Here is a 23,705-nt window from a genome sequence, read left to right on the forward strand (position 1 = left end):
CCAGTCCATACCAAAGCCCGCGGAGGAGAAGATCTCATCCACGCAAAAGAAACAAATCTGTAGACAGTGGGAATTTTAGAGGCAAAATTACCAGAATTCGTTATTAAAGGTGTTTAATTCTGTTTCTAAAATTTGGATACGCAGATGTTCTTTAAATTTTCTTTTTGTCAGTTTCAACAAAGAGGATAAAAGCTCAAAAACACAACTTCCTCCTCTGAAATGGGAGAACTCCCATTGCGCTTGGAAAATCACAAAACCTTTCTTTCATCTCTTTGCACGATGGCGTACCCGAGCTTGTGGTCTTTCATTCTATGTTCACTGAATACACAGTGACTCATCTTAACATTTTCATGGCGTCAGACAGGCCCAGGAATGCTTCTGGTTTTCTGCCCTGCATAATGGGAGAAAGTAAGCTGCCATGTAGCTGGGGCCCAGGGCAAACGAGACCCCCCCCCCCCAGCCTGCTTTGAAAATGAAGAAATCCTGCACCCAAGAAGCACTCCTAGAATTTTGCCCAGGCCGGGCAAGAAGAAGGTGTGGCTCTTAGCCAGAGGGCTTTCTGTAGCTCCTTGAATATAATAAAGGGCAGGTTTCTCTTTGCTACCTTTGGATCAAGGCTGATGAGGTTTAGTGACTTGGTTGGAAAATTCATCAGGTTTTAGAATTCATTGATTGAATAAGGAGCGTGATATAATTTTTTCCTTGTCTTGATATTCTGTCTTTTTTGCAGATGGTAGAGTTGGATAGGCTGGTGGGGTGGGGCAGCTTTCTCTCCCAGGCTCCCCTGTTCGATAGATACCACAACTTGACCTGTATGCTCAGAGGCAGGGGCTTTGCCAGGGCCTGTTATTGTAATAGATGAAATCGATGCTTTGGAATTTCCTGTTAATCAGGAAGTAACGGGCTATATGTTAATTGTACAAGAAGAATTCCACAGAGCATATAAGTAAGTGCATGGGTAGGTTTGATTCATTTTAGTAGGCTGCGATTCTCAAACTCTGAGAATAAAATTCTATTTGCACCTACCTTACAAACAACACATTCCCCAGCATCGCTGTGCTCCGTGGACTAAGAGGAAAAATGGGCAGTGCTTGTCCACACATCTATCCCAAAACACACCACCGCTTGAAAGTACTCATACACGCAAATGGCTATTTTTAGATGCAAACGCACATAGCTGAGATTTTGCTGTTGAAAGGTAACAAGGACCAAAGGCCTTTCTCAGAACAGATCTGCCCTCTCACTATTGCTTCCCAAGAGGTGGAGATATGTGTTCTGTTTCATTCCCCCATCATTTATCAAACACCTTGCCCAGTCGCCGTATTTAACTTCACAGCTTGGAGGCCGAAAGCACCAGGTTCTTCATTTGCTTTGGAATCCATCGATCTGGCAGCTTCCCCAGCTTCTGTGGCCCTGGTTGGCATAGTGAATCACGCAGGGTTCAACATTGATCTCCCTTCCTCTGTTCTTATCTCCATTCCGGGTTCTGTGTTCTTCCTTGACCCTCTGTCTGTCTGGGCCTGGATTTTAGACAGAGGGGCAGGCTTTCAGATGAAGTTTGTGCTTCTTGGGCACCAGGACCTCTGGGTTTCTGGAAACATCAGGGAGTGTGAGGTGCTACAGTCTGAAACAAAGGATATATCAAATCCCACAAGCCCAGCCTTCTGCCACCCCCACAAAACCTGCTTTGGGGACTGCCGAAATCCCCACTCTTCAGGCAAGGAACATTGTGTTCTATTTCTTTAAAACTCACCTTTACTGCGTTTCAAACAGGATGTTAACCAATCACACACACACTCGCACACACGCACGCACACATTCACACACATACTTTGTTTTCAAAACAATTCTATGATGTTGGTTTTATGATCGCCTTTTTATAAACAAGGGAATTAACGCTTAACAAAATGGGATAATTTGCCTAAGTTTGTGTGACCTTGAAGCCTGAATTTGAATTTGTACCTCTCTTCGCTAGCTATCCCTGCTCCTAACCTCCTGTCTTCTGCCTACACCCCTCTGTTGGAAGCACAGAGGGTAACAGGGAAGGAGAGTCTTTCAGCCACATGGGGCTTGCTACTTTCTCACTCTTTCCATCAGGCAAGCTCTTGGCCCTGTATGCAGCCTCTGGACAGGCCTTGGGGGAGCCGGCAGTAGGTATAATCTCAAGAACTGGACGCGGGCCTAGAAGGACATGGGTTTGAGGCCTGTAACTGCCATGAGTCTGCTGTGTGACCTCGGGCAATCATTTAATTCCCTAAGCCTCCAACATCATGACGGAGGCATATGAATTATAATACTGTATCATAAGCGTAATAGGAGACCAAATCAGAGACTCCTACCCAAGAAAGTCCTTACTGTCATTACCTGAAGGCCCCTTTCACGCTGGCTCCCCAAACTTCCAAAGTTGAGTTCTTGATTTTTCTGATGAGGCCTGTAATCTTTGCCAAAAGCAAGGAATGGTTCCTGGCAGCTTCCTGAGGCTTCCTTTATTCTTTTCAATACCAGGCCTGGGGGGAGCAGAATGAGCCTGCCGATCACTCAGAAACATGTGGGGCCCCAGGAAATGAGCTGCCCCGTCTCCCCAGCTGCCCACCCCTGCCTGCCATGGACCAAACCAGCATGCAGGCCCCAGTTTCCATTCCCATGTCTCTCCTTTCTTTATGTTTCCTTGATCGTGATACTAGAACAACAAAAACCAAGTAGATTTGAGATGTAATTCATTATCCCCAAAGGCCAAAGTTTATCAAATGCAGTTAAGGAGAAGGTGATGAGTACTCTCTCACATCTTCCTTTAGGATTGCAACCTTTCCTTTTTCCAGCAACATTGAAAAGCTACTCTCTTATAGTGGCCATCATCCTTTAATGGCAGATTAAAAGATGAGCAGCCGAACAAAGGAACTAGGGCCAGCAGGCGTGTTCTTGGAGTTTGTGTGGCTCGTGGGGAGCTCTGGGAACAGAGGCCGTGCACGCATCTGTGGGGCACTGGGGGCCTGTTGTGGGCATACCATGTGCCCTCGGGAAAGCGACTTTCTAAATGCTTCCTGTGTTTGCCGGTGGCATTCACATGGTCCCTCCTGTCCCTCAGGGAAATTAAGAGAGGATCTCCTCTTACAACTGACAGCTGCTTTGTCTTACCCCATTTTTTCTGTACCTCATCTCTGGAGTGAGTTATCTTAATCCTGACATTTGCCCAACTATTCATGGTAAAAACCTTTTTTGTACAGCAGGGTGAAAACTATTTTGGGTACACAGTGATTACATTGACATGAAAAGCCAAATGTAGATCCCATGGCAAATGAAGGATAAAGGGCTTTATCTAATCGACGAGGGCACTGTGGTGGGGCCAGCTTCTGTCCCTTCCAAAGTATGTATGTTGAGGTCCTTGTCCCAGTACCTCAGAATATGACTACATTTGGAGATAAAGCCTTTATATATATATATATATTTTTTTTAAAGATTTTATTTATTTACTTGAGAGAGAGAGACAGTGAGAGAGAGCATGAACGAGGAGAAGGTCAGAGAGAGAAGCAGACTCCCCGTGGAGCTGGGAGTCCGATGCGGGACTCGATCCCGGGACTCCAGGATCATGACCTGAGCCGAAGGCAGTCGTCCAACCAACTGAGCCACCCAGGCGTCCCGGAGATAAAGCCTTTAAAGAGGAAATTAGGGAAAATTAAGGTCATAGGTGTGGGCCCTCTGCTGGTGTCCTCAAAGAAGAGATTAGGACACAGACCCACACAGGAAAGACCACATAGGGACACAGGGAGAACATGACCATCCATCTGCCAAAGGGAGAGGCTTCAGCATGAAGCCAAATTTTCAGACACCTTGACCTTAGACTTGTAGCCTCCAGAACTAAGAGAAAATAAATTTCTGTTGTTTCAACCTCCTGGCCTGCTGTAGTTTGTTATGACAACCTATGTGAAGGGAGAGAGTCAAGACCGACGTGAGTTGTCTGGGAATATGCAGAGGCTCCTGTGGGCTACAGAAAGAAGGCGGGTTTGCAGGTCAAAGCCCTGCACTGCCATATTTTGCTTGACTTTTGGCAAGTTACCATTTAGATGCTCAGTTTCCTTATCCATACAATGGGTATGATATAGGATATAGATCTCACTACTGTTGTGAGGATTAACTGAGATAAGGAATAACAAATATTGCCAGACTCTTAGTCTGTGGTCCTGAGTATCAATATTCAGTTCTCTAACTCTTACTATTTCTCTTAATAGTGATAAGGATAAACACAATTTTCAGTGTGGGGTAGGTATTGTGCAGAAGTCTCATCCAGGGCAGTTCCTTTAATCTGGCCTCCATCCTCCTGGTAATTGGATACAAGTCTGTCCTCCGGACTCTGTGCTGGGATGGCTGAATTCATGAACCTGCAGGCCAAGGTCTGAAAGCAGGACTGTGCTTTCTACCCTTCACCCCTCCTGACTATATTCATCAGTGCTCAGCCTTCCTGGCTTGGGGAGAAGGACTGCCTTGGGTGCCTGCTCATGAGGGGTCCAGACCCCCTTTCCTGGGCTGCCTCATCTCCTACCAACAGCAGGTGTTCCTTGATTGACCTGAAACTCATGGCTACAAATAACAATGATTGACTGGAAACTCATGGCAACAAACAGCAATGCCAACAATGCTTCATGTATAATGATTCATTAAAAGATGAGAGGAGTGACCCTGAACATATTATGTACCACAAACACACAAGGTACTGAAGGACCTGAGATGTCAAGTATTCTGCCAATGTCCTGGTCTATTTGGACATGGAGCTTTGCCTAAAATGTGCCCCTCCCAGAACAGTGGGTCTTAGAATGAAGAAACATATGGGGCGAGCTCACGCAATTCATACATCCTGAGATGTGAGAAGCCCCTGACCTCCAGGCAGAGGCTGACTGAAAGCCACGAGGCCCTAGCTGACTTTCCCGTTTTGCATTCACCAATGACATGGTCCTCAGTATTTTAGGTCCACAAACAGAGTCAGTCCAAGGGACAGGGCTCCCAGAGCTACACTCATGGAAAGTTGATGGACATACCCAAATCCAGCTGAATAACTTACCATGGGGGAAGACATGCCATAGCAGAGATTGTTGCTATCAACATTTCTGGACAAGTTTCTTGGTGGGGAAAGATCTAAAGTAGATCTTTTCTGCCCCATCATATCTGGAAAATATAGCTGCCTACCCCCACTGATGGTCATACCAGGGACCTCGGTAATTTTCCATTAGGGGCTAACCAGAGGGTCTCAGCGAGTGTGGAGTGCTTTGATTGGTCCCTCCCATCGTGTCATTAATATGGCCCTTCGGAACACAGAGCTAGGAGGTGAGTGGGCCTCGAGGGATGGCTTATTCCGTCTCACCATCCCAGCTCTTTGTCTCGCTTCAAATTCCTTAATTTAAGAGAATCATCTCTTTGCCTTTAAAGAGGAGGACCCAAGTCCTCAATCAAGTCCACAAGGCTCTGGAGGTTCAGGTCATGCTGCTCCCCAGCCTAGCTCTATCCTCAGCTTTCACCTCTCTGGCTACATGGGTAGCCTTGGTCTTTGCCATGGTTTTTGGTCTTTCTGCCTGGAAAACACCCCTACTCTCTCTTTACCTGGATGAAGATCCTTTATAACTCAATCTAAGACTTTTCCTTGAGAAAGCCTTCTGGTCCCCAGGCTGGGGATCCAGCCTCTGGATCAGTCCCTTCCCTTCAGTGCATTTGTTTTGGTGGACACTAAAGTATTCATTGGTGATCTGACACCAGCCTAGTAAAAGACCAGTAGCCCCATGACAGCAGGTGCTAGAGCTGCTTTTGTTCCCCATGGTCTTCCCGACAACTGGAACAATATAGATATTAATTCTGCTCATGGAGGGACTTGATGAAATGTTCCTGTCCCACAGCAGTACATTTCTTCCTAGAACAGGCTTAGACCAGAAGTGAAACATCTCTGGGCAACCCTTTCAGAAAGGACACAGCTAGGTTCCTCTCCATGCTTGACTGAGGTTAAAAGAGCTCATTGTAGACCTCAAGAGGCTGAGTAGTTCCCAACTCTGACCTCTTCCCAGAATCACTGGGGGTGCTTTTAAAAACAGTAGTACCCTTGCCCCATGCAATGAGGTTCCCACTCAAATACTCTCTGGGTGGGTCTGATCTTCCTCAGGTGTTTCTATGTGCAGCCAGGCTCAGGAGCTCCTGCTGGAAAACATCCATTTTCCCACTGCATGAGCTTTGATGAGCTCAACTCCCAAGTGCACCTTTATTTAAATTCTTGTCATTGCACACTGTGCAAACCCCTTCTGGTGCTTCATGTGAGCTTGATCCTCATAATATCCTCATAATATCAAAAGATAGCCCTTGGCATTCCTAATTTGTGAATGAGAAAGCACAGTCCAGAGAGAGCAAACATCTGAAAAGGATGCACATTTACCACATGAAGTGGTAGGATCTGAATTCATCTCTATCTAATTCCAGAGCCTAGCCTATGGGTAGTATAGCATCTCAGTTCCATTCTTGTATCTCCTAGGGCATTTACTTTTGGGGTTGCCCAGCATCCCTAGGGATTCCCAGGTGGTGCAACATCCTGAGAGTTGAAGAAAGGGTCCTGTGGTCACTGCTCTGAGCTGCGCTGGCCCTTTCTTGCTGAACAGGAATAAGGTGGAAGGTATAATGAGGCAGAAGCAAAGACTTAAGACAACGAATTTTCCCCTTCTAATCCCCAATTTTGGACAAACATGGGGCCCAGAAATGAGTGAGGGAATTAAATTAACGAACACAATTTCTCCCTGTCATTGAACTCTGACTAATGAGTCTATTTCTGGGTAATAAGAAGGAGCAGGAAGTGACAAGGCAGTGTAATGAATTAGTGGCCCAGAACCTCGTTAGTCAGAATAATCTTTCCACGAAAGATAAATGATGCAAACATTAATTATAAAGCCAGGGTGGAATGCATCGCATTATTTGGCTTCCTAAGAAATCTATCCCAGTTATTATGAAGCATTTCAAACAACAATAATAATAATAAAGTCAAGGCTCAGTGAGAGCTCTAACCTCCGGGAGACTCGCTGATGGTGGGAGCAATGGGAGCCAGCTCTGTTTTCAAAAGGGGATGTTCTTGATTTTCCTGGAAGCCAGCTGTGTGATCCAGGTTTTGTTTCAGGCCCATTCCCTGGCCCCAGCCTTGGCAACCTACAGCCGAGCTGTCTGTCCAGCTTCCTTATTCAATGCGGTCCATGCCTGGTCATTAGTTTCAGGTGAGGCCAGGAGTTCAACAGGCACATTCTCCTCCATCCAGAAAAGAAAGCACAAGGCCCTGTTTTGTGCCAGGAACTCCAGCATCCTAAAAGGAGGGCCAGAGATCAAAACCATGGAGGAAATGGAGGGTAAGGGGTCAGGCTCTGGAATCAGCAAGCTTCAAGTCCTGGCTTTATGTGTGTGAAAGGGTGAGCTTGTTTCTTCGTGGGACAGTGGGTAAGAGTGGACATATCTGGTTAAGAGGATTGTTAATGAGGACGAGTAAGGTTGCACACGGAAGATGCTTGACACCTATTAAGGATTCAGTGGATGGCATTGATTTTTTTTTTTTTTTTTTTTAACTATAGAGCTCAGACTGTAGAGCTGGCAGGCAGTTGGGGCATGAGAGCGAGTTCCCTTGTAAGGATGAGGGAGGTGAGACAGGGCAGAGCTAGCATCCCGCCAATGTCACACGGGGGGAGCGAGCACCTGGCCTCCTGGCTACAGGCTCCTGAGCTTCTGTCATCTCAGCCTGCTTTGTTGCCTGGACCTTTGGTGGGAGCCCAGAGGGGAAGTGGGGCGAGGGAGGAGGATTTCGCTCAGAAGTGAAGTAGGGAAGGCGGAATCAGTAATAAACATGGTTGCTGAAGCCATTACTCGGGAGAGTAAATAAACTGGAATTAAAAACTATAAGAAAAAAAAAAGTACTCGGCAGCATTCTGGTAATAAACTTGTCCGTGACGTCACAGCTTAGAGGTTCCTCCACCTCTAAAGACTTGAGCTCTCTCGTGACCACGCAGGGGTCAGGAGTCATTTGCTGTGGGGAGAGGCACTCGGGTTGGGGAGTCTGAAATGCAGCCTCCTTCCAGTTGTATCTGGAGTGGAGGCTATGGTCTGCTTTTGTTTTTCAGGCTTTCTTGTTATCTGAATGGCAACTCTTGGTAATGAAAGAGGGGAAAAAAAAAAACAATTAATAAGGAATGAATTTTAATTGTCTCTGACTTCTCATTTGTAGGTGATTAAAATGAGTTCCCTGTCAAGCAATTGTTCAGCGATAACAGAAGGCACCCCAAAAGTGCTCCTCTCTCCAGCTCCGTCTCCAGCCTCTTCCCTTGGGGCCCAAATCAGGCCTTAGGCTTTTAACCAAAATGAACCAAATGTGGAAAAAATAGCGGAAAGAAAGAAAAAGCTTGCTGTCAGAATTTATCTGCTTTTCTTGTTGCTGAGAACCTGTCTTAGTTATTCTGTGGCATTGGTTTCCTTCACATTTGGGCAGAACTGTAGGTAGGTTACTTGGCGGGGAGTGGGGGGGCAGGGCTCAGCTGAGTTTGGGCCACTTTGGTGTCAGCTCATCCATTGTCCATCTGGAACCAAGGCTCTGTGTGGACCTGCACACGGTCCAGGCAAACAGCCTGGCCAGACAGGACCAAGGGGAGGGGACTTGAGCAAGCCTTACCTGGCCACTTTGACCTCTTCCCCAACCCAGCCCCACTTGCCTCTTGTTGCTCCAAAGGGTCAGGGAGCTGAGTTTCTTTCTTTCTTTTCTTTTAAAGCTTTGCTGAGGTAGAATTGACAAATAAAAGTTATATATATTTAAGGTGTACAATGTGGCCATTTGAACACATTGTGAAATAATCCCCAGAATCAAGCTAATTAACATAACTGTCACCTCCCCTAGTTACCATTTTCTTTCTTTGTGTGCCAAGAGAGCACTTGAGATCTAGCCTCTGGGGAAACTGCAGATACACAGTACAGTACCATGAGGATAGTCACCTCGCTGCCCACGTCTCCAGAACTTACTCGTTCTGCGTCCCTGAAACTTCGTGCCCTTTGACCAGCAGCTCCTGCGTCCCCTCACCGTTGTGCTTTCTGGTTCTCTGAATTTGAACTTGTTTAGATTCAGCTTCCAAGTGATCATGCAGGATTTGTCTTTCTGTGTCTGGCTCTTTTCACTTAGCATCACGTTCATAGCAGCACTTTTCACAACAGCTGAGATGAAGAAACAACCCAAGTGTCCGTAGATGGGTGAATGAATAACAAAGACGTAGCGTGTAGACAAGCCGTGGGGTGTCACTCAGCCTTCAAACAGAAGGGAGTCCTGCCATTCGGAACAGCACGGGTGGACCTATGTGGGCCGCGAGGTGTCCTTGTTCCGACACAGAGCGGTCCAGGGGCACAGCCCGATCTTCTGACTTGGCCATTGCTTTTCCCAGGGATGTTGGGTCCCTGAGTCACTGGGGATGTAGCAGGTCTTTATAGGTAGGGGAGTGCGACCAAGGCACTCACTGTGAGGAGTGGGACAACCTTCCTGTGGAGATTGTGGCCGTCCTCAGTCCCCTCCCTGAGGGCCGGAGAATGTAGACTAGCGAGCTCCTGGAGACCAAGGGCCTGGAGGCCCCATGCAGGCCAGTGCCTCGCTCCTTCCCCTTCAGCTTTCCTCATGAGGCGTTCCGCACTCCCCGCTCACCTTTCTCCCACGGGTTCCTCTCTCCCTCCTACTGCTTTTTCACTCCCATCTTCCTTGCTCCCTCCCCCTCATCACCTTCCTCTCGTAGTTTCTGTTCCCCACTGCTGGCTCACTTGCATAAAAGCACCAGGAATCCTTCCACAGAAGGCTTGCCTCAAAAATATGCTAGGTGGCTCTTGGCTTCTTGCCTTTCTAGGTATGTTCTACACTCAGCAACTTTATGGCTGTCAAGGAGCCATCTCTGTCCCCCTCAGGCAGCCATAAGCAGCCTGGAAAGCCAACTCCACCTCCTCTGCTCCCTGGGGCTCTATTTGGCCTCCATTCTCCCCACCCCCAGCCCACCAACCACAGCACAACTTATTTATGGAGGACCAGCAGCACCTGTCTCCTTCCATCTAAATCACCTGCATATTCAAGGGGATTAATTCATAGCTCCTGCTCGCACTTGCCTTATTAGTTCTAGGCTTTTCAGAGAAGGTGGTTAAATCAATGCTAACTCTGCATCAGGTGGCACAGTGGGAGGAGACCTGGCAGGACCCTCTCCCTCTCCCGGCCCCTCTCCCGGCCCCTCCCCCGACCCCTCCCCTGGCCCCTCCGCCGGCCCCTCCCTGGACCCCTCCTCAGACCCCTCCCCGATCCCCTCCCCGAACTCCTCCCCGACCCCTCCTTGGACCCCTCCCCGATCCCCTCCCGGATCCCCTCCCCGGACCCCTCCCTGGACTGCGCATACCTGGGACTCAGCCTGGCTGGCCAAAGGCTTGGAGCCTCGTGAAGATCAGCCAAGAGTCAGAGGCATGAGAAGTTGATGCCTGGTGCCAATCTGCAGGTCACCCGAGGTTGACAAAGTGTCAGTCAACAAGAGTTGATCCAAAGCATGACTGAAAAAATGGCAAAAAGAACGGTGACGCCAGAGCCTGCATCCAGAATGGGGACCTGGGTACCTGGTGGAGGCAATACTGTTTCTTGGCTTACGAGCTTAAGGTCCTTTTGAAGGTCAAGGTGCAGTTTGGGGTCTCGGAATACGGTACTCTTTGACAGTGGCGGTGGGTGGGCTTGGGAGCAGGGGCCCCTCTCCTGTACCCGGCTGCCTCGGAGCATGAAGCCTGCAGGGTCTGCTCCCCCACCTGTACCTCCACCTGCAGCAGATGGCGAGGGCATGTGATGGGCACTTCCCGTACTCCACTCAGCATGCCCCAATTCCTCTCTCTCCTTCCAAACAAATTGTCTGTTTTTGGAGTGGACTAGACTTTCTGACACCATGCGTCCCGGATGGTGGGCCTCCTTGGCAGAGTCAGGAGGAGCGTGTCTGACTGTTGCTGGCACTGGAGTCCCACCTCCTCCCATCAGCAGCCCTGGGAGCATGATATCAAGAGGACACTATCTGTGCCCTCCACTTGGGAGCCCTTGAAACAGCACGTGGTCCCAAATGCCTGCAGGAGCCTGGCAGGGGGATGTAAATGAGCAAAGCCCTCCTGGAGTGAGGCAGAGGGCCGGGGGTTGGGGGGTGGGGTGCACACTAGAGCAAACAGCCTCACCAAAAGGCTTTCAAAATGTATTTTAAACCCCAAGACTCCTTCACAAGACATACAGATAGACGACTGTGCCAAATTTGGGCTGAGTGCCATTGGGCTCTGCAACCCTGTGGAAACCATGCTGGGGGCCCTGGACAGCCCAGACAGCTTCTGTCCCCACCCCTGTCAAGCACCCAGGACTCTGGCTGTGACATGTCTTTGCTTGAACTGTTTGGTCTAGCCTTTCTGGGATTTCTGCACCTTCTCTTCTGGCTCGCCTCCTCCCCGTCCTCCTGTCTGTTTCCCCAGCTCTGTGAAGACAGCGATCAGATGGCCATGTAGACTACCACTACTTAGAGGAAAGGGTCATGAGCTCAGCTAGGCTTTTAGTTCTCCAGGTACACAGTCGGGGCTTCGTACAGGTTGATGGAATTGAAGTACTCTTGGACTGGCCCTGGCTGCTTCTTCCTTCCTTTGTGATTAACTTCTCCCTTAGAACAATGAAGATCACCATGCTTTAGGGAAAAAAGCTCCCATGTTATTTGTTGGAAGCCTAGAACTATGTAAAAGTAAACCTAGACAGGCCAGAGGGTAAGAAATCCACCGATATTTTTGGTGGTGAATTGTGAGGCCAGTGATGAGAAGAGAAGGTGACTACACCATCCTTCCTGGCTGCCAGCCAGTGGCACTGCAGGGTGGGCTGTGTTTGCTGATGCTCACTCCGGGGCCTGCCCCAGAGCCCCTTACTGAGCGAGCCCGGCTGGGGCTTGTAGTTGACCCAGAGGCTCTCTCCTGACCTGTTGGTACTCCTGCCCTAGGGGACACAGGGAGGGCCGTGGCCTTGTCTGAGCAGGAGGGTATGGCTGCCTTGGAAGAAGCACATGGGTCTTTGAATCTGATTCAGCTTAGGAGCCTCTGCCAGGCTCCAGATCTGCACTTGGAGGAGCTACAAAACTTGTCTCTGTTGCGTGTGTGTGTGTGTGTGTGTGTGTGTGCATGTTCTTCCTTCCAATCCTCTTGCCATCCTGGTCACACACCTGTGGACAAAAATCTCCATTTAAATACAGCATCACATACTGACATGATATGCTTTGGAGTACCCACATGCCGCCTGAATTTTCTCCTCTACAGAGAACTTTCCAGAAATGTCCTCCTGCCCTTCCCCAGCAGCAGTGCTAGAGAAAGGATCCTGGAGGTGCCCGCCCTGGCAGAGTTCCCAGCCCTCCCCTGAAACCTCCACAGAGGGCATCTCAGCCCCACACCCTGTCTGTGCTTTCCTCCATGGGGCTGGAGAACAGAGGCCTTACGTTTGCAAACTACCTTTTCAAACAAAATGCCAGAACAGGGAAACAAGGATTTCACATCTCCGGTGAAAGGAAAAAGTTGCCTTTTACTCACAGCCCCTCCCACCCCCTACCTGCCCCTTTCTCTGTGGGCTGGTGTCAGACTCTGATGTGTTGAAAGGCAGTGCAGAAGAAGGGGATAGGGGGAACAGCAACTCAGGGAGATAATTGACTTCAGAAAAGCTGTGTCTGAGATGTAGGAAGAAAACAAGTGAAAATATGTTATTTTACAACCTTGATACTCCTGACCTCATTGAAAATAAATATACACATGCTGTATGGGCGATCAGGTAGACTGGAAGAGGAGTCCCTAGCATAGGGTGCTGCCGCCCTCTAGCGGCCATGAGAAACATTGCCACGGTCCATTCTTTCCCAGAGAAGCAGGAGGGTTGCAGGAGACTTTGGGCACATCCTGAAATAAAACCAAAATAGCCTATTGAAAAGGAGAGCTGTTCATGTTTCTACACATCCTCTTCTCTACACAGGGCATTTGTTGTCCCTCCTAGTGTTGGCAGGCCCTCTAGAAGAGAAAAGACAGCTAGAGTAGGAATAAGACTGAACCCGTGGGCTTGGCTTAGGCTTTGTGACTCATCAGCCACGTATCCTTTGCGGGTGTCAGTTTTATGCCCTGTAAAGTGACAAACTTGAAATGGACAACGCTTCTAGTTCCTTCCTGCCAACATATTCTGTTAGGTCTCAGAAGCCCTTGGAGAACGCTGGAATCTCAGAGATCTGGCAAATCACGGGCTAGTCTGGTGGGGGAACTCCTTGTAGAGATCGTCTCCTTGCATTTACACTCATTCAGTGCTATTATAACCGCCTTTCTCTAGCTCTGATGAGGCTGGTGTTAGCTCAGTGTCACAGAACCAACTGCATTGTTCCCATTCACTGTTACAAGAATATGGCCATTGTTATTACCACGCCTGCCTTCCCTGTCTGGTAACTGTCACGCTGCCTCTCCGGAACAAATGACAAAGAAGTCCTTCCCCTGGGGATGTAGATTACGGGGCACCTCACCTCACTCCAGCTCCAAAATGGACACCCACAGCAGGCTCATGTGTGGACCTGGAGCTCTGAAGTGGGGATCAAAATGTGGGCCTCCGAGTTAGTGGTTGTTTGGTCTTAAATTCTTCCCTTGCAACTGAATCTTCACACAGTTCACTCACTTGCTGCTAGAAGAGAAAACTCCCCAGCATGCGGGGCACGTAAAGAAAAATTTTGAAAAGTACCTTTTTCTGCATTTGCCCCTCCATATTAAGAGTCTCGTTTTTTTCAAATATTCAACCCGTGGGAGCAGACTTCAGCTCTCACCCACCAACCCCACTTCCTGCTCCCAGATGGACCTCCAGATACCCCAATCTCACATCCACTTCAGTTCTTGTATGAGGCTAACAGAGTCATTTATCTTTTCTGTTTAAACCCTTGGGGTGTTTCTGTTTAGCAAGACAGCGCTTTCAGGAAGCTGCGCTGTTTTATTAAGTGTATTAAACTGCAGAGCCGCTCGTCTGGTGGCCACAGTTTGTCGACCGCTTGTCTTGGCTCGATCCCAATATATCAGGGGTGGTTTTCCCAACACATTTTTAAATTTTTATTACCGACTATGATTTGATTTCACTGATGTTATTATTGAAATTAATTTGTGTCTCGCAAAGCCTAAACCACAGAGTAGACCTTTGCCAAAGGCATCGTGATAATGTTTTTCAAAGGTGGCCACGTGAATACATACTTATTGAGTGCCTACTAAGGGCCACACAGCTTGGCAACTTATTCCTTCTATTTTTCATTGCAGCCCCAGAGGGGAGATTGTATTATGTCATTTTAAGAGATGAAGGCACTGAGGCCTGGAGAGGCTGAGTGGCTCACTCAAGTTCTCACAGCTGCCAAACCCTGGAGGACACAGAATTCACACCCAGCCTGGCTCCGGGGCCAGGCGTCTGCTCACGCTCCATTTAGGGTCTTGATTCAGTGAGTGGGATGCCAGCCGGCATTGTAGCTGTGGTTTTATGTGTCCTTTCCTATGAAGGTGACTCAAAATTTGAAACAGGGGGTACATAGTCTGAGCCCCTAAAGAGAACAGCCTTGTCCTTAGAGGAGAGGAAAAGCCCCGATCTCTGTTTGGCTCACCTGAGGAGCTGCGCTCTGCGGCCCAGATTTAGTCCGCGAGGATCTTTGAGGGCTTGGATATTTAGAGCAGGGGCAGGGGGATGTGGGAAGCTCAGAGACAGAGATTTGGTCTATTGATCTGAATCTCAGAAACTTGACCAAGCTGGTTTGTGATCACCCTGTCTGAGAGGACTCACACTTAGCCCAATTTTGAAAGAAGAACCTTGACTTTCTCCTCTGGAAGGTTTGAGTTTTGACAGGAGTCCATCAGCAGACTCAGAGATCTATTTTGGCTTTAAAATATGTGAATTTATGGAAGAGGAACTGAAAGAGAAGAGCTCTGTGAACAGGAGAGCGTTTTGGGATACTGAAGCGCCAATTGGTGCGGAAGGAAGGGGGTGTTTTCTTTATGATCCCATAAAGCAAAACCAAGAGCAGTGCGCCTAAATTATTGGGGAACAATCAGTTCGAAATAAAATAAATGTAAAGGTCTGAAATGCCCAAAGAAGTAAAAGGCTACCATGGTGATTTTCTGGCACTGTGTGTGTGTGTGTGTGTGTGTGTGTGTGAACAAGCGTGCACACGTGTGTGCATACAGGGGAAGGGGTGACTAGGAGATGGATTTAATCATATGACCTTTACAAATTCCATATTTTCTGGACTTCCGTATTTAAATGTTTAAGATGGGCCTTCAGGCACCACACTAGTTATCAGAGATGTATTTGCTCAAGAAATTTGCCTGGTGCACTCTTTCCCTTTTAGTTTCCAACCTTCCGAACAGTAACAAGAACAGCATATTGAGGAGCTCTCTCCCGTAGTTGCCGGGCAGCTTCTCAGAACAAGGCCTCTCCTGACATAACCACGACGATGATCAAGCTCAGGAAATCGGACGCAGATATAATGCTATTTTCTAGTCCACGCTCTGCATTCAAGCTTCGCTAGATGGACAAAGACTGTCCCTTCTCGCGGTTTCCCCCAAACGCTGATCCCTCCCACTTCACTCCGCTCGGCATCATGTTCCCTTACCTCCTTTCATCTGCCACAGTGCCTGAGCCTGACATTTTTGAAGACCACAGACAGACTGGCATACTGGGTGCTTTTCAAATGCTGCTCAAATCACCAGCGGAGAGTCCCAAGTCTGGTACGTAATATCTAATGAGTGTTATTAGCAGAACGGAAAGGCATCTGTGAACTGGAGGGCCGTGGGCTCCCAAGCCCGGGCCCGCCTGGTTAGCTTGACTTACGTTAAAGGCAGCAGGTGCCAGGGGCAGACGCCCCAGGTTTGAACTCTGTTCTGCTCTCTGAATTTGTGCAAGCCACCCACCTCCTGTTAACCTCTGCTCCCTCCTCTCTGAAGTGAGGGCTTCCCGTGGCAGTAATAATTAAGTGGCTCATTGTAGGTAAAAGTGCTTAGTAAACTACAGCAAAGTGCTAGACCAAAGCACTGTATTATAATTTATTATTTATGTCCTGGCAAGGCAGCCTGGAGGGAGAACAGCACAGTGCAACGGACTAGTGCGACAGAGGAAAAGAAAAGCGGGTGGTGGAGGTGGGATTGTCGATGGGCGGTTGGACGCGGATTTCCCATTTTTCTGGGGGGTTAAGTGGAGCCTCTTCTCGGCGCATAGCTGCGAAGGCTCTCCCACTAGTAATGACCACAGCTCACTGTGTGCCTACCCAGGGACAGATGGTTTGCTGAGAGAAGCCCAAATTCTCATAGGAATCCTGAAAGGTGTTCTGATCTCTAGGCTAAGAGGCAGAGCTGCGGAAAGATTATACTATTCAAAGTCACAGATAGGAAATGGTGGAATCAAGAAGCCAATTTCCAATACCTGCAGAGGCATTGCTATGCATGTGGGCATACGTGTGTGTGTCTGTGTGTGTGTGTGTGTGTGCATGGTAACTGTGTTCCCACCAGTCTGGCCAATGCATCTTTGGTGGCACAAGTGACATGGAGACATGTGACACAGAGCTTGTCAGCAAGCCCTACTCTAAAGGAAGGGGTTTATTTGATTCTGGAAATTATCAACCTTAGTTCTTCATTGATATGCAGATATATGCTAATAAGCTCTGGTTCCACAAGTCTCTTGATAACCTTCTGAGTTCACTTATTTGCTAACTTTGTGAGGATGTGAGTCTGGAACGTTGTCTAAGGCATCCGTGAGTGTGGTACTTTCTGGGGCACCTGGAATGAGCTTCCTCTCTCCCTTCTCCTGCCTGGAGTCAGACCAGGACTCAGGGGACACCAAAAACTCAGGTGCTCTGGGTCACGGCAAGACTGAGGTTCTGGACGTCTTTCTGTGGTGCACGCCTTAGGCCCTCCCCGGTTGTCCCCGTGCTGGTTTCCACAAAGCTGACACTCCATCAGCGTTTATGGAATCACCAAACCTTAAACGTGCGGCTGTCGGGCAATACAGTTGGCCAGCAGACTGTCTGACGTTTGCCGGGGGGGGCCGTCAGCCTTCAGGCTCTGCTCACCCTTAAGTCGTGTTGCCTATTCGGGCGCACACTGATATGCCCATCCTCATTCCCAGTTCCTGCTCTAGCTCACACCGTGGCCAGGAAGGACAGGGTCTCTGAGTCTTGTAGGAGCATGGCCCAGGAAGAGGAAACAACGTGAACCACACACTCTTCCCCTCTCTCCTTCCCACCCCACCTTGAACCCATGTTTGTGCCGTAAAGACTTAGCCAGAAGCTTACTCGTTTCCAGATATTTCACTGTCCAGATGCCTCTTCAGATCGGAGTTCTTCAAAGACTTTGCGCTCTTCCTCATCTCCATCTCTTTCTTTATCAAGAACCCTCAAATCCCTGTTCTTTTTCCAGTTTGGGGGAGGGATTGCTATGGGCTCTGTCTGCTTTCGGTTACTGACCTTTCGTCTCTGACCTCCGGTCCTCCCTTGAAACAGAAGGGCTGTGGGCTTTCCAGGGCTGGGTGTGCACCCACGGAGATCGAGCGCGTTCCCAAGGCCCCTAAGAACACCTTCTCTAAATGTGTCCCTGTCTTCAGGAGCACAGCTTCCTGTGACATCCTTTTATTATAGTTACTGCAGCTGTCATGTTACATAATTGCTTTTAAAATAGGAAATATTCCATTGTTGGAGAAAGTGCTCAAGAACAGCCGCTCTCCCTCTCCACCATCTCCTTGTGTGCACTGCACCGGCTCGTGGTCTGGATGCCGCGAAGAGCGCGGCTGTGGACTCCACGAAGCTGCTCACAAATGAGAGTAACTCCATCCCCCAAGTTCTTCCATCCGCTCCCTCTTGCTTTAGGACCCCTTCTCTCTGGGCTCTTCCTGCATCCCCTCATTTATTTTTTGGCCCAGATGGCCCCTCATGCTTGGAAGAAATTTCATGCTTGACAGAAGGAATGAGCAATGGGGATGGGCGTCCACAAGACTGTAGTTCAAACTCAAGATCCAATCCAGCGAAGGGTTTACATCTCGCCTACTGATTCCAATGGGTTTTAGTGACTTTCTGGAATAGTAGGTTGAAAAGGATTCTGAAGCCAACTCTGGACTCAACAAGAAAGAAGTCCGTGATTGATTGGCAACGCCTGTCACAGGAGTGTGAAGAGAAGCGCTGGGCTTTAGCTGTCCGGAAGCAGATGTCTGTACCTCTGGTACCTCTGAGTACATTATTCCTTTTGCTATTTGTAGCCAACCTTTCCCATTGCTTTTTGATATCTTCTGGGGCTGTTAGTTCCCCCTCTAAGGTCCTAAGAAATATAAAATGTTTCAGTATCATCATCACTTGCAACTTCTTAGGAACCCAAAATCTTCACTGACTTCACGATTCTATGTTTCTACGACTTCACTGAGTCTCTACAGGGAGACTCAGTAATCTGTGGAACGTGTGGTCAGCCCCCCATGTCACCCTGATGCAGACTCACCCCTAAGGACCACTGTGTAACGAGGGGGTGAATGGCAAAGTTTAGTCCTGGTTTTTTACTAACTCCTTTCTCTGCTTTAACAAAGTCACGGAAAGGTGAGTCTACTGGTTTAGGATTCTCTGGATGAAGCATCTTGAGAGGACCTATATATTTTATAGCAATATTCAGCGGCAGATTTTATCGAGCTTCAGTAAATCCCTCCTGGACGGGGGGAGGATGAAGCTGCCTGGGTGACAGCGTGATGTGAACCCAGACGAAGACATTCCCAGAGCGCCTGACCCTCCATCCTTCTGTGGTATTTACGTCCCTGTCGGGACCCCCACATAGCCTTGCCTTCCCTCTCCCTGGGCAGCACAGGCTCATGGAACTGGCATTTCCGACTGCACTGGAAGGAATCAGAGAAATACATACTTAGGCTATTAGAGGGAAATGAGCATACTTAACATTTGTGTGGATATGTGGGGGGGGGGCATGCCTGTATGTGTGTGCATGTTTTCCCCTCCTTGCACACTACAACCATAGAACCAAGGGAAATGGCATGTAAGGAGGTTGAGCTCTCCCATCCTTCCCAACTCAGGGGATAAATCTGGAAAGAGATCATCGGGGCCCAGACCCCAGCCCTGGAGGCAGAACCTCCACACGAATGGACACCTGTTACTTGGTTTCACGGGCAGTGGCCATGTCTCAGGGCTGAGACATGTTTTTGGTCATGAGGAACGGCGGGCTAAGTTCCGCATGCCATCAACAGCTTCCTGATTTCAAATCTTCCCCCTGTCGGCTACTGAGAGATGGATGCATTACCATCGGCGTGCTCTAGCTCTGAGTAGCCTCCGTTTTCTCATCTGGAAAATGGGGGTAATACCTGTCTCCAAAAGTAATCAAAAGGACTTCTCTAAGAATCTATAGGTCCTTTGAGCTCTGCCTCTCAGGGCATTCTGCAAGCACTGTGGAGAAACAGCCCAGAAGTTTCTTCCAGAGTCCCCTTGCTTTCTTCACTGTGCAGCAGCTGGCTCTCCCTCCCTACTCCGCGCGGTAGGAAGGGCCAAGAGCCAGAGAGCAAGGACACCATCTTCTCTGCCCGCCGTGCTCAGACTGTGCCCCCTGGTGGCGACTCCAGATGCTGCAGGCCCTTAGCCTTGCAGGTCTGGAGAAGGGAGGGCCCTCCTCCCACCTCGTCCTGATGCCCAGACTCAGGAGATCAGGGCCTTGCTTCTCCCTCCACTTTGAGAGCCCCTCTACTCCAACGCGCTTTTCGTATCTACGAGAAAGTTCGCGAACTTCATTCATTTTCTGGCAGCTTTATGTGAAATTGGCTATCTCTCCCGTCAGAAGTGTTTCCCGTTTCTTCATTCCCTTCCTCTCTGGGATTTGGCTACTTTCGCCTCCTGGCAGCCCCACACCTACGCTGTCGGTGCAGAAAGACTCTGTACTCACAGCTCACTCTGTGCTTTTTACCTGTCAGCCAGGCCTGCCCCGCATGATAGAATACACTTAGAAAAGGCACGTAAGCGACATGGATACCCCAACCCCTGCTCCCCCTGCTTTCTCTCTCCCTCTCTCTCTCCCACACGCACAGGGACAGAGGGACACAAGTTCACAGAGCTTTCCAGAAATTCTGCTACTGTGAATAACTCCTACATTCATCTGCTCAGCTCTCCTACCTCATTATAACCAAACTTTCGCTCACAAAGTACAACTTCCCTTCCTTCCCGCTAAACCCAACCAGAAGGTCTGCAGGCTTCGTTCCTAATCAAAAGAAGATGCAAACCTGCGCACAAGAGCTGCATTGCTCCCTGGGCTCCAGGAGCTCCCCGACTTCATCTTCCACTTCTTTGCTCCTCTGAAGTAAGCCAGGAAAGGCACCCCGGACGTGTGTGTCACCTAAGATGCGTTGACAGGTTATTTTGTGTTCTGGGCATGGTGCAGGGTGTAGAGGGAGGAAGTGATGTGACCCCTGCCCTCCAGCACTGGTAGATAATCTCCCTCCCAGGAAGCGATGAAAAACAGCCTGAGGAGGTACATGTCTTATGGGCAAAGACCAGGTGGAAGTGGGTGAGAGGTGCTGATGGGGTCAGTGACACACATTCTCGTATGGTGAGCTCCCTGGTGTTGCGGGGATATGCCCAAGGTGTCAGAGTGTTCCTCTACAAGTTTGTAGCCTACCTGCCCTGGGGTCCAGCTGGAACATGAATCAATAAATAATGTCACTGTCAGTATGGAGAGACATGGCTGAGCTCTTAGGGGAAGTGGGAAGATCCCAAGGCAAATGGTATTTACATTTTGGGGGGTCACAGAGAGATGGTCACAGAAAAGGTAGCTTGATCTTTGTGGGAAGGTCCTGGAGACAGAAACATCTGGATTCTCCATTGTCATCAAAACTGATGGTTCCCAGGCCACCTTTTCTCCTGGATCTTCCCAATCCCAGTGCCAAGTTGCTGGGAAAGAAAGGGTTCACTGGGAGCGTGGGGGGTTTAGAAGGGTCACTGATATAGGGCAGGTCAAGGTGAATGGAGTTCCTTATAACTGAACAGATTGCCTCTTGTCTTGGAGTTCAACAGAACTGGGTTCTAGATGGTTCTTCCAGCTGGCTGTGCGACCTGGTGTTCGAGTTAACTGAACCTCACCCTCCTCCTGTTTGCCATCAGTTAAACTTGGCTACTCATCTCTGGCTTTGGTCTTGAGAAGGGAGGGAGCCGTGCAGGGGCGTCGACCACAGGCCCAGCATAGAAAGCGGCAGTGGACGCTCATCATGACGATGAGCATGATGTGAGGACAGTGGCCATCTCTGATCACACCAGCCTTTCCAGACGGGTTCCCAGAGGATCGTTCTGGCTGGGTGACCAGTGACAACCCAGGATCACAGCCCAGCCCTACTCCCCACTTAGAAACTGCAGGAAGATGGTGCTCCCCATTCTATGAGGAAAGATGCAGTCTGATGGTTGCTGCATAAGAAAATTTCTCCCCACAGCCTCAGGGTACTAGGCAGCATGTCCTCACCATGCCCGCACCAGCCTGGGCCACAGCATCCAACACACCAAGAGGGAGCAGGAGGGTGGACATGGTCTCCCACCCACAAGGCCCTGTCCGGGCCCGGCTCCTGTCCTTGGGCACCTGCACTAGCTTTCTGTATGCAGGGTGTTTGTTCAACATTAGTCCTGATGACAGACAACTGGGCCCACCTCAGGTTGGGGCTCTGAGGCCTTTGCACTTCTGTCTCTTGCTCCTGACTCCTGCCTCTCCACCATAACTCGCAGGAGCCTGTGTGTCCCCACATCCTGGGTTCCCAGAGCCAGGGAGACATCCGGAGGCAGAGGTTTGAAGCCAGCCCAAATGACGGCCTACGAGAGTTAATGGGTCGTGTCTCTCTCTGAGACTCAGTGACTGTGCCCGGCTATGCAGGAGGGAAAAGAGATTTTGAGGTGGGAAAGAGGGGCATGGGCCTGGGCCGCGGGGAAACTCCAGAGGGAGTTTCAGAGGGTTATTGTGCTCCCCGTGAGGACCAACAAGAAATATGATGTCTGCAGAATTCTGGCTGAGACCAGAGGGAGGATCAGTTTTGTGCTGCTCAGGGACCAGAACAAGGGCCATCTAGATAGAAAGCTTGACCCAAAAGAGAGCTTTCTAGAAGCTATAATGTAAGAGGTAAACTTTTCTCTGATGCCTCATATAGATGTCTCATTTAGTTTTCACCACCTCCCCGTGAAGAGGGATTTATAATGGCTGTTTTAGAGCAGAGGAAGCAGAAGCTGGACATCTGTGCAACCTGACAAGGTCCCCCAGCTGGAGAAGGACTAGGACTGTCCAGTCCAACTCAGTCCTTCACACGCCCTCTTCCTGGAATACTTATGCTCAGGCTGGAGCCCACAGCCAACATCTAGAGGAGATAGCTAGGTATTGAATGTATAGCTGGGCTGGCAGCCTGTAGCTCCTGGATTTCCCAGGACCAGCCACGTTACATTTGGGCTGTTACCAGTTGGTATGTTTCTAATCTCATTTCTTATCTTCCTCCGTCCATTCCACTGCAACCGTGTTTGTCTCCTGGCTGTTCCTCTCACACACGAAGCACACCCTGGCCTCAGGACATTTGCACTTGCTCTCCTTGTACTTGCAATGGCCACATATGGAGTGGACTGTTTTCATCACTTCTCTCAGGTGTCTCACCAACCGCCACCTTCTCAGAAATGCATCCCAATTACACTACATAGTTGAAAAACTGCTGTACCATGCTTTTTCTTTACGTTGACTGACCATTTTTTCTTAGCTTTAGATTTCTTATAGTCTAACACCTGAAATATTATCTATTTTACTTGATTTATTTAGTTTTAAGGTCTCCCTACTAGAACTAAAGTTCCATCTGATCAGAGACGTTGCTCACATCTCTGTCCACCGTGTCTAGAACACTGGCGCGAGGGAGGCTCTTAATAAGTCAATGTTTGGTATCTAGTCATGGTAACTCAAGGGATTCTTTTCCAACTCGGAGGTCCCATACTATTGTACTGTGTAGATGTTTACAAAGAGGTCTGGGCTGAGCCCTGCCCCCAGGGGTTTTGTTATCACGAGGGAGAGGGCAGGAGTACATATACGTATCAAATATCCAGGGCCCAGGGAGAGACTCCAGCAAGAGAGAGCCACAGGCAGAAGGACGGTGGGCCCCACACTTTCTGAGGGGGCAACTGAGAGCAGGCCCGGCCAGGGGACTTGCTTCAGGATTGCTTGATTCCGAGACCTCGCTCTTTACCTCTAATGGCTGGGCCCCACCTGATGCCACAGTGAGGCTGGCTAAGAGGCACTGATGAGAATGAACTAATTTCCTTTGATTTCCTTTGATGTTTTCAAAGGCAGAAAATAATTTCTGTCCTCTTATGAGAACCACTTAGCTGTAGGCTGGGGTTGGGTGCTGTTCCATCTGTGGGGATGCTAATTAGAAGCAATTATACCCCAGCCTAACCTGCCAGGGCGGGCGCACCTCAGCAAAGCAGCCAGAGCTCCAGGGTGGTGGCCAGAGGGCTGTGGGGGTGGGTTGGTGGGCGACCAAGCTGAGGAGGGAGAGGGAACCCTGGATCCGGACACTCCCTATTTGCAGGCCAGTGCAGGACAGATGGGGCTTCCGTCTCCATGAGCCCCTCCTTCGTGTGTGACCTCCTGGTTCCCGCACAGTGACAAACAGTTTGACTAATCCGATG

The 23,705-nt window shown here is 49.2% G+C and overlaps 1 protein-coding gene across 4 annotated transcripts in view; it reads left to right on the forward strand.

Moving 5' to 3' along the window:
• The window catches only part of NTM (neurotrimin), a 939,822-nt gene that overhangs the window by 280,446 nt on the left and 635,671 nt on the right, over nucleotides 1-23,705 (forward strand). The window contains exon 1 of one of the 4 annotated variants that reach the window (XM_059185237.1): nucleotides 15,713-15,774. The exons of the other annotated variants lie outside the window; for them this stretch is intronic. Coding sequence (XP_059041220.1) covers nucleotides 15,738-15,774 — 37 coding nt within the window. The 5' untranslated portion in view covers nucleotides 15,713-15,737. Of the gene's footprint in view, nucleotides 1-15,712; nucleotides 15,775-23,705 lie in introns of those variants that run through there. 4 annotated transcript variants of the gene reach the window in all.

The sequence above is a fragment of the Mustela lutreola genome, chromosome 1, assembly GCF_030435805.1.
Source record: "Mustela lutreola isolate mMusLut2 chromosome 1, mMusLut2.pri, whole genome shotgun sequence".
Classification (NCBI taxonomy): domain Eukaryota; kingdom Metazoa; phylum Chordata; class Mammalia; order Carnivora; family Mustelidae; genus Mustela; species Mustela lutreola.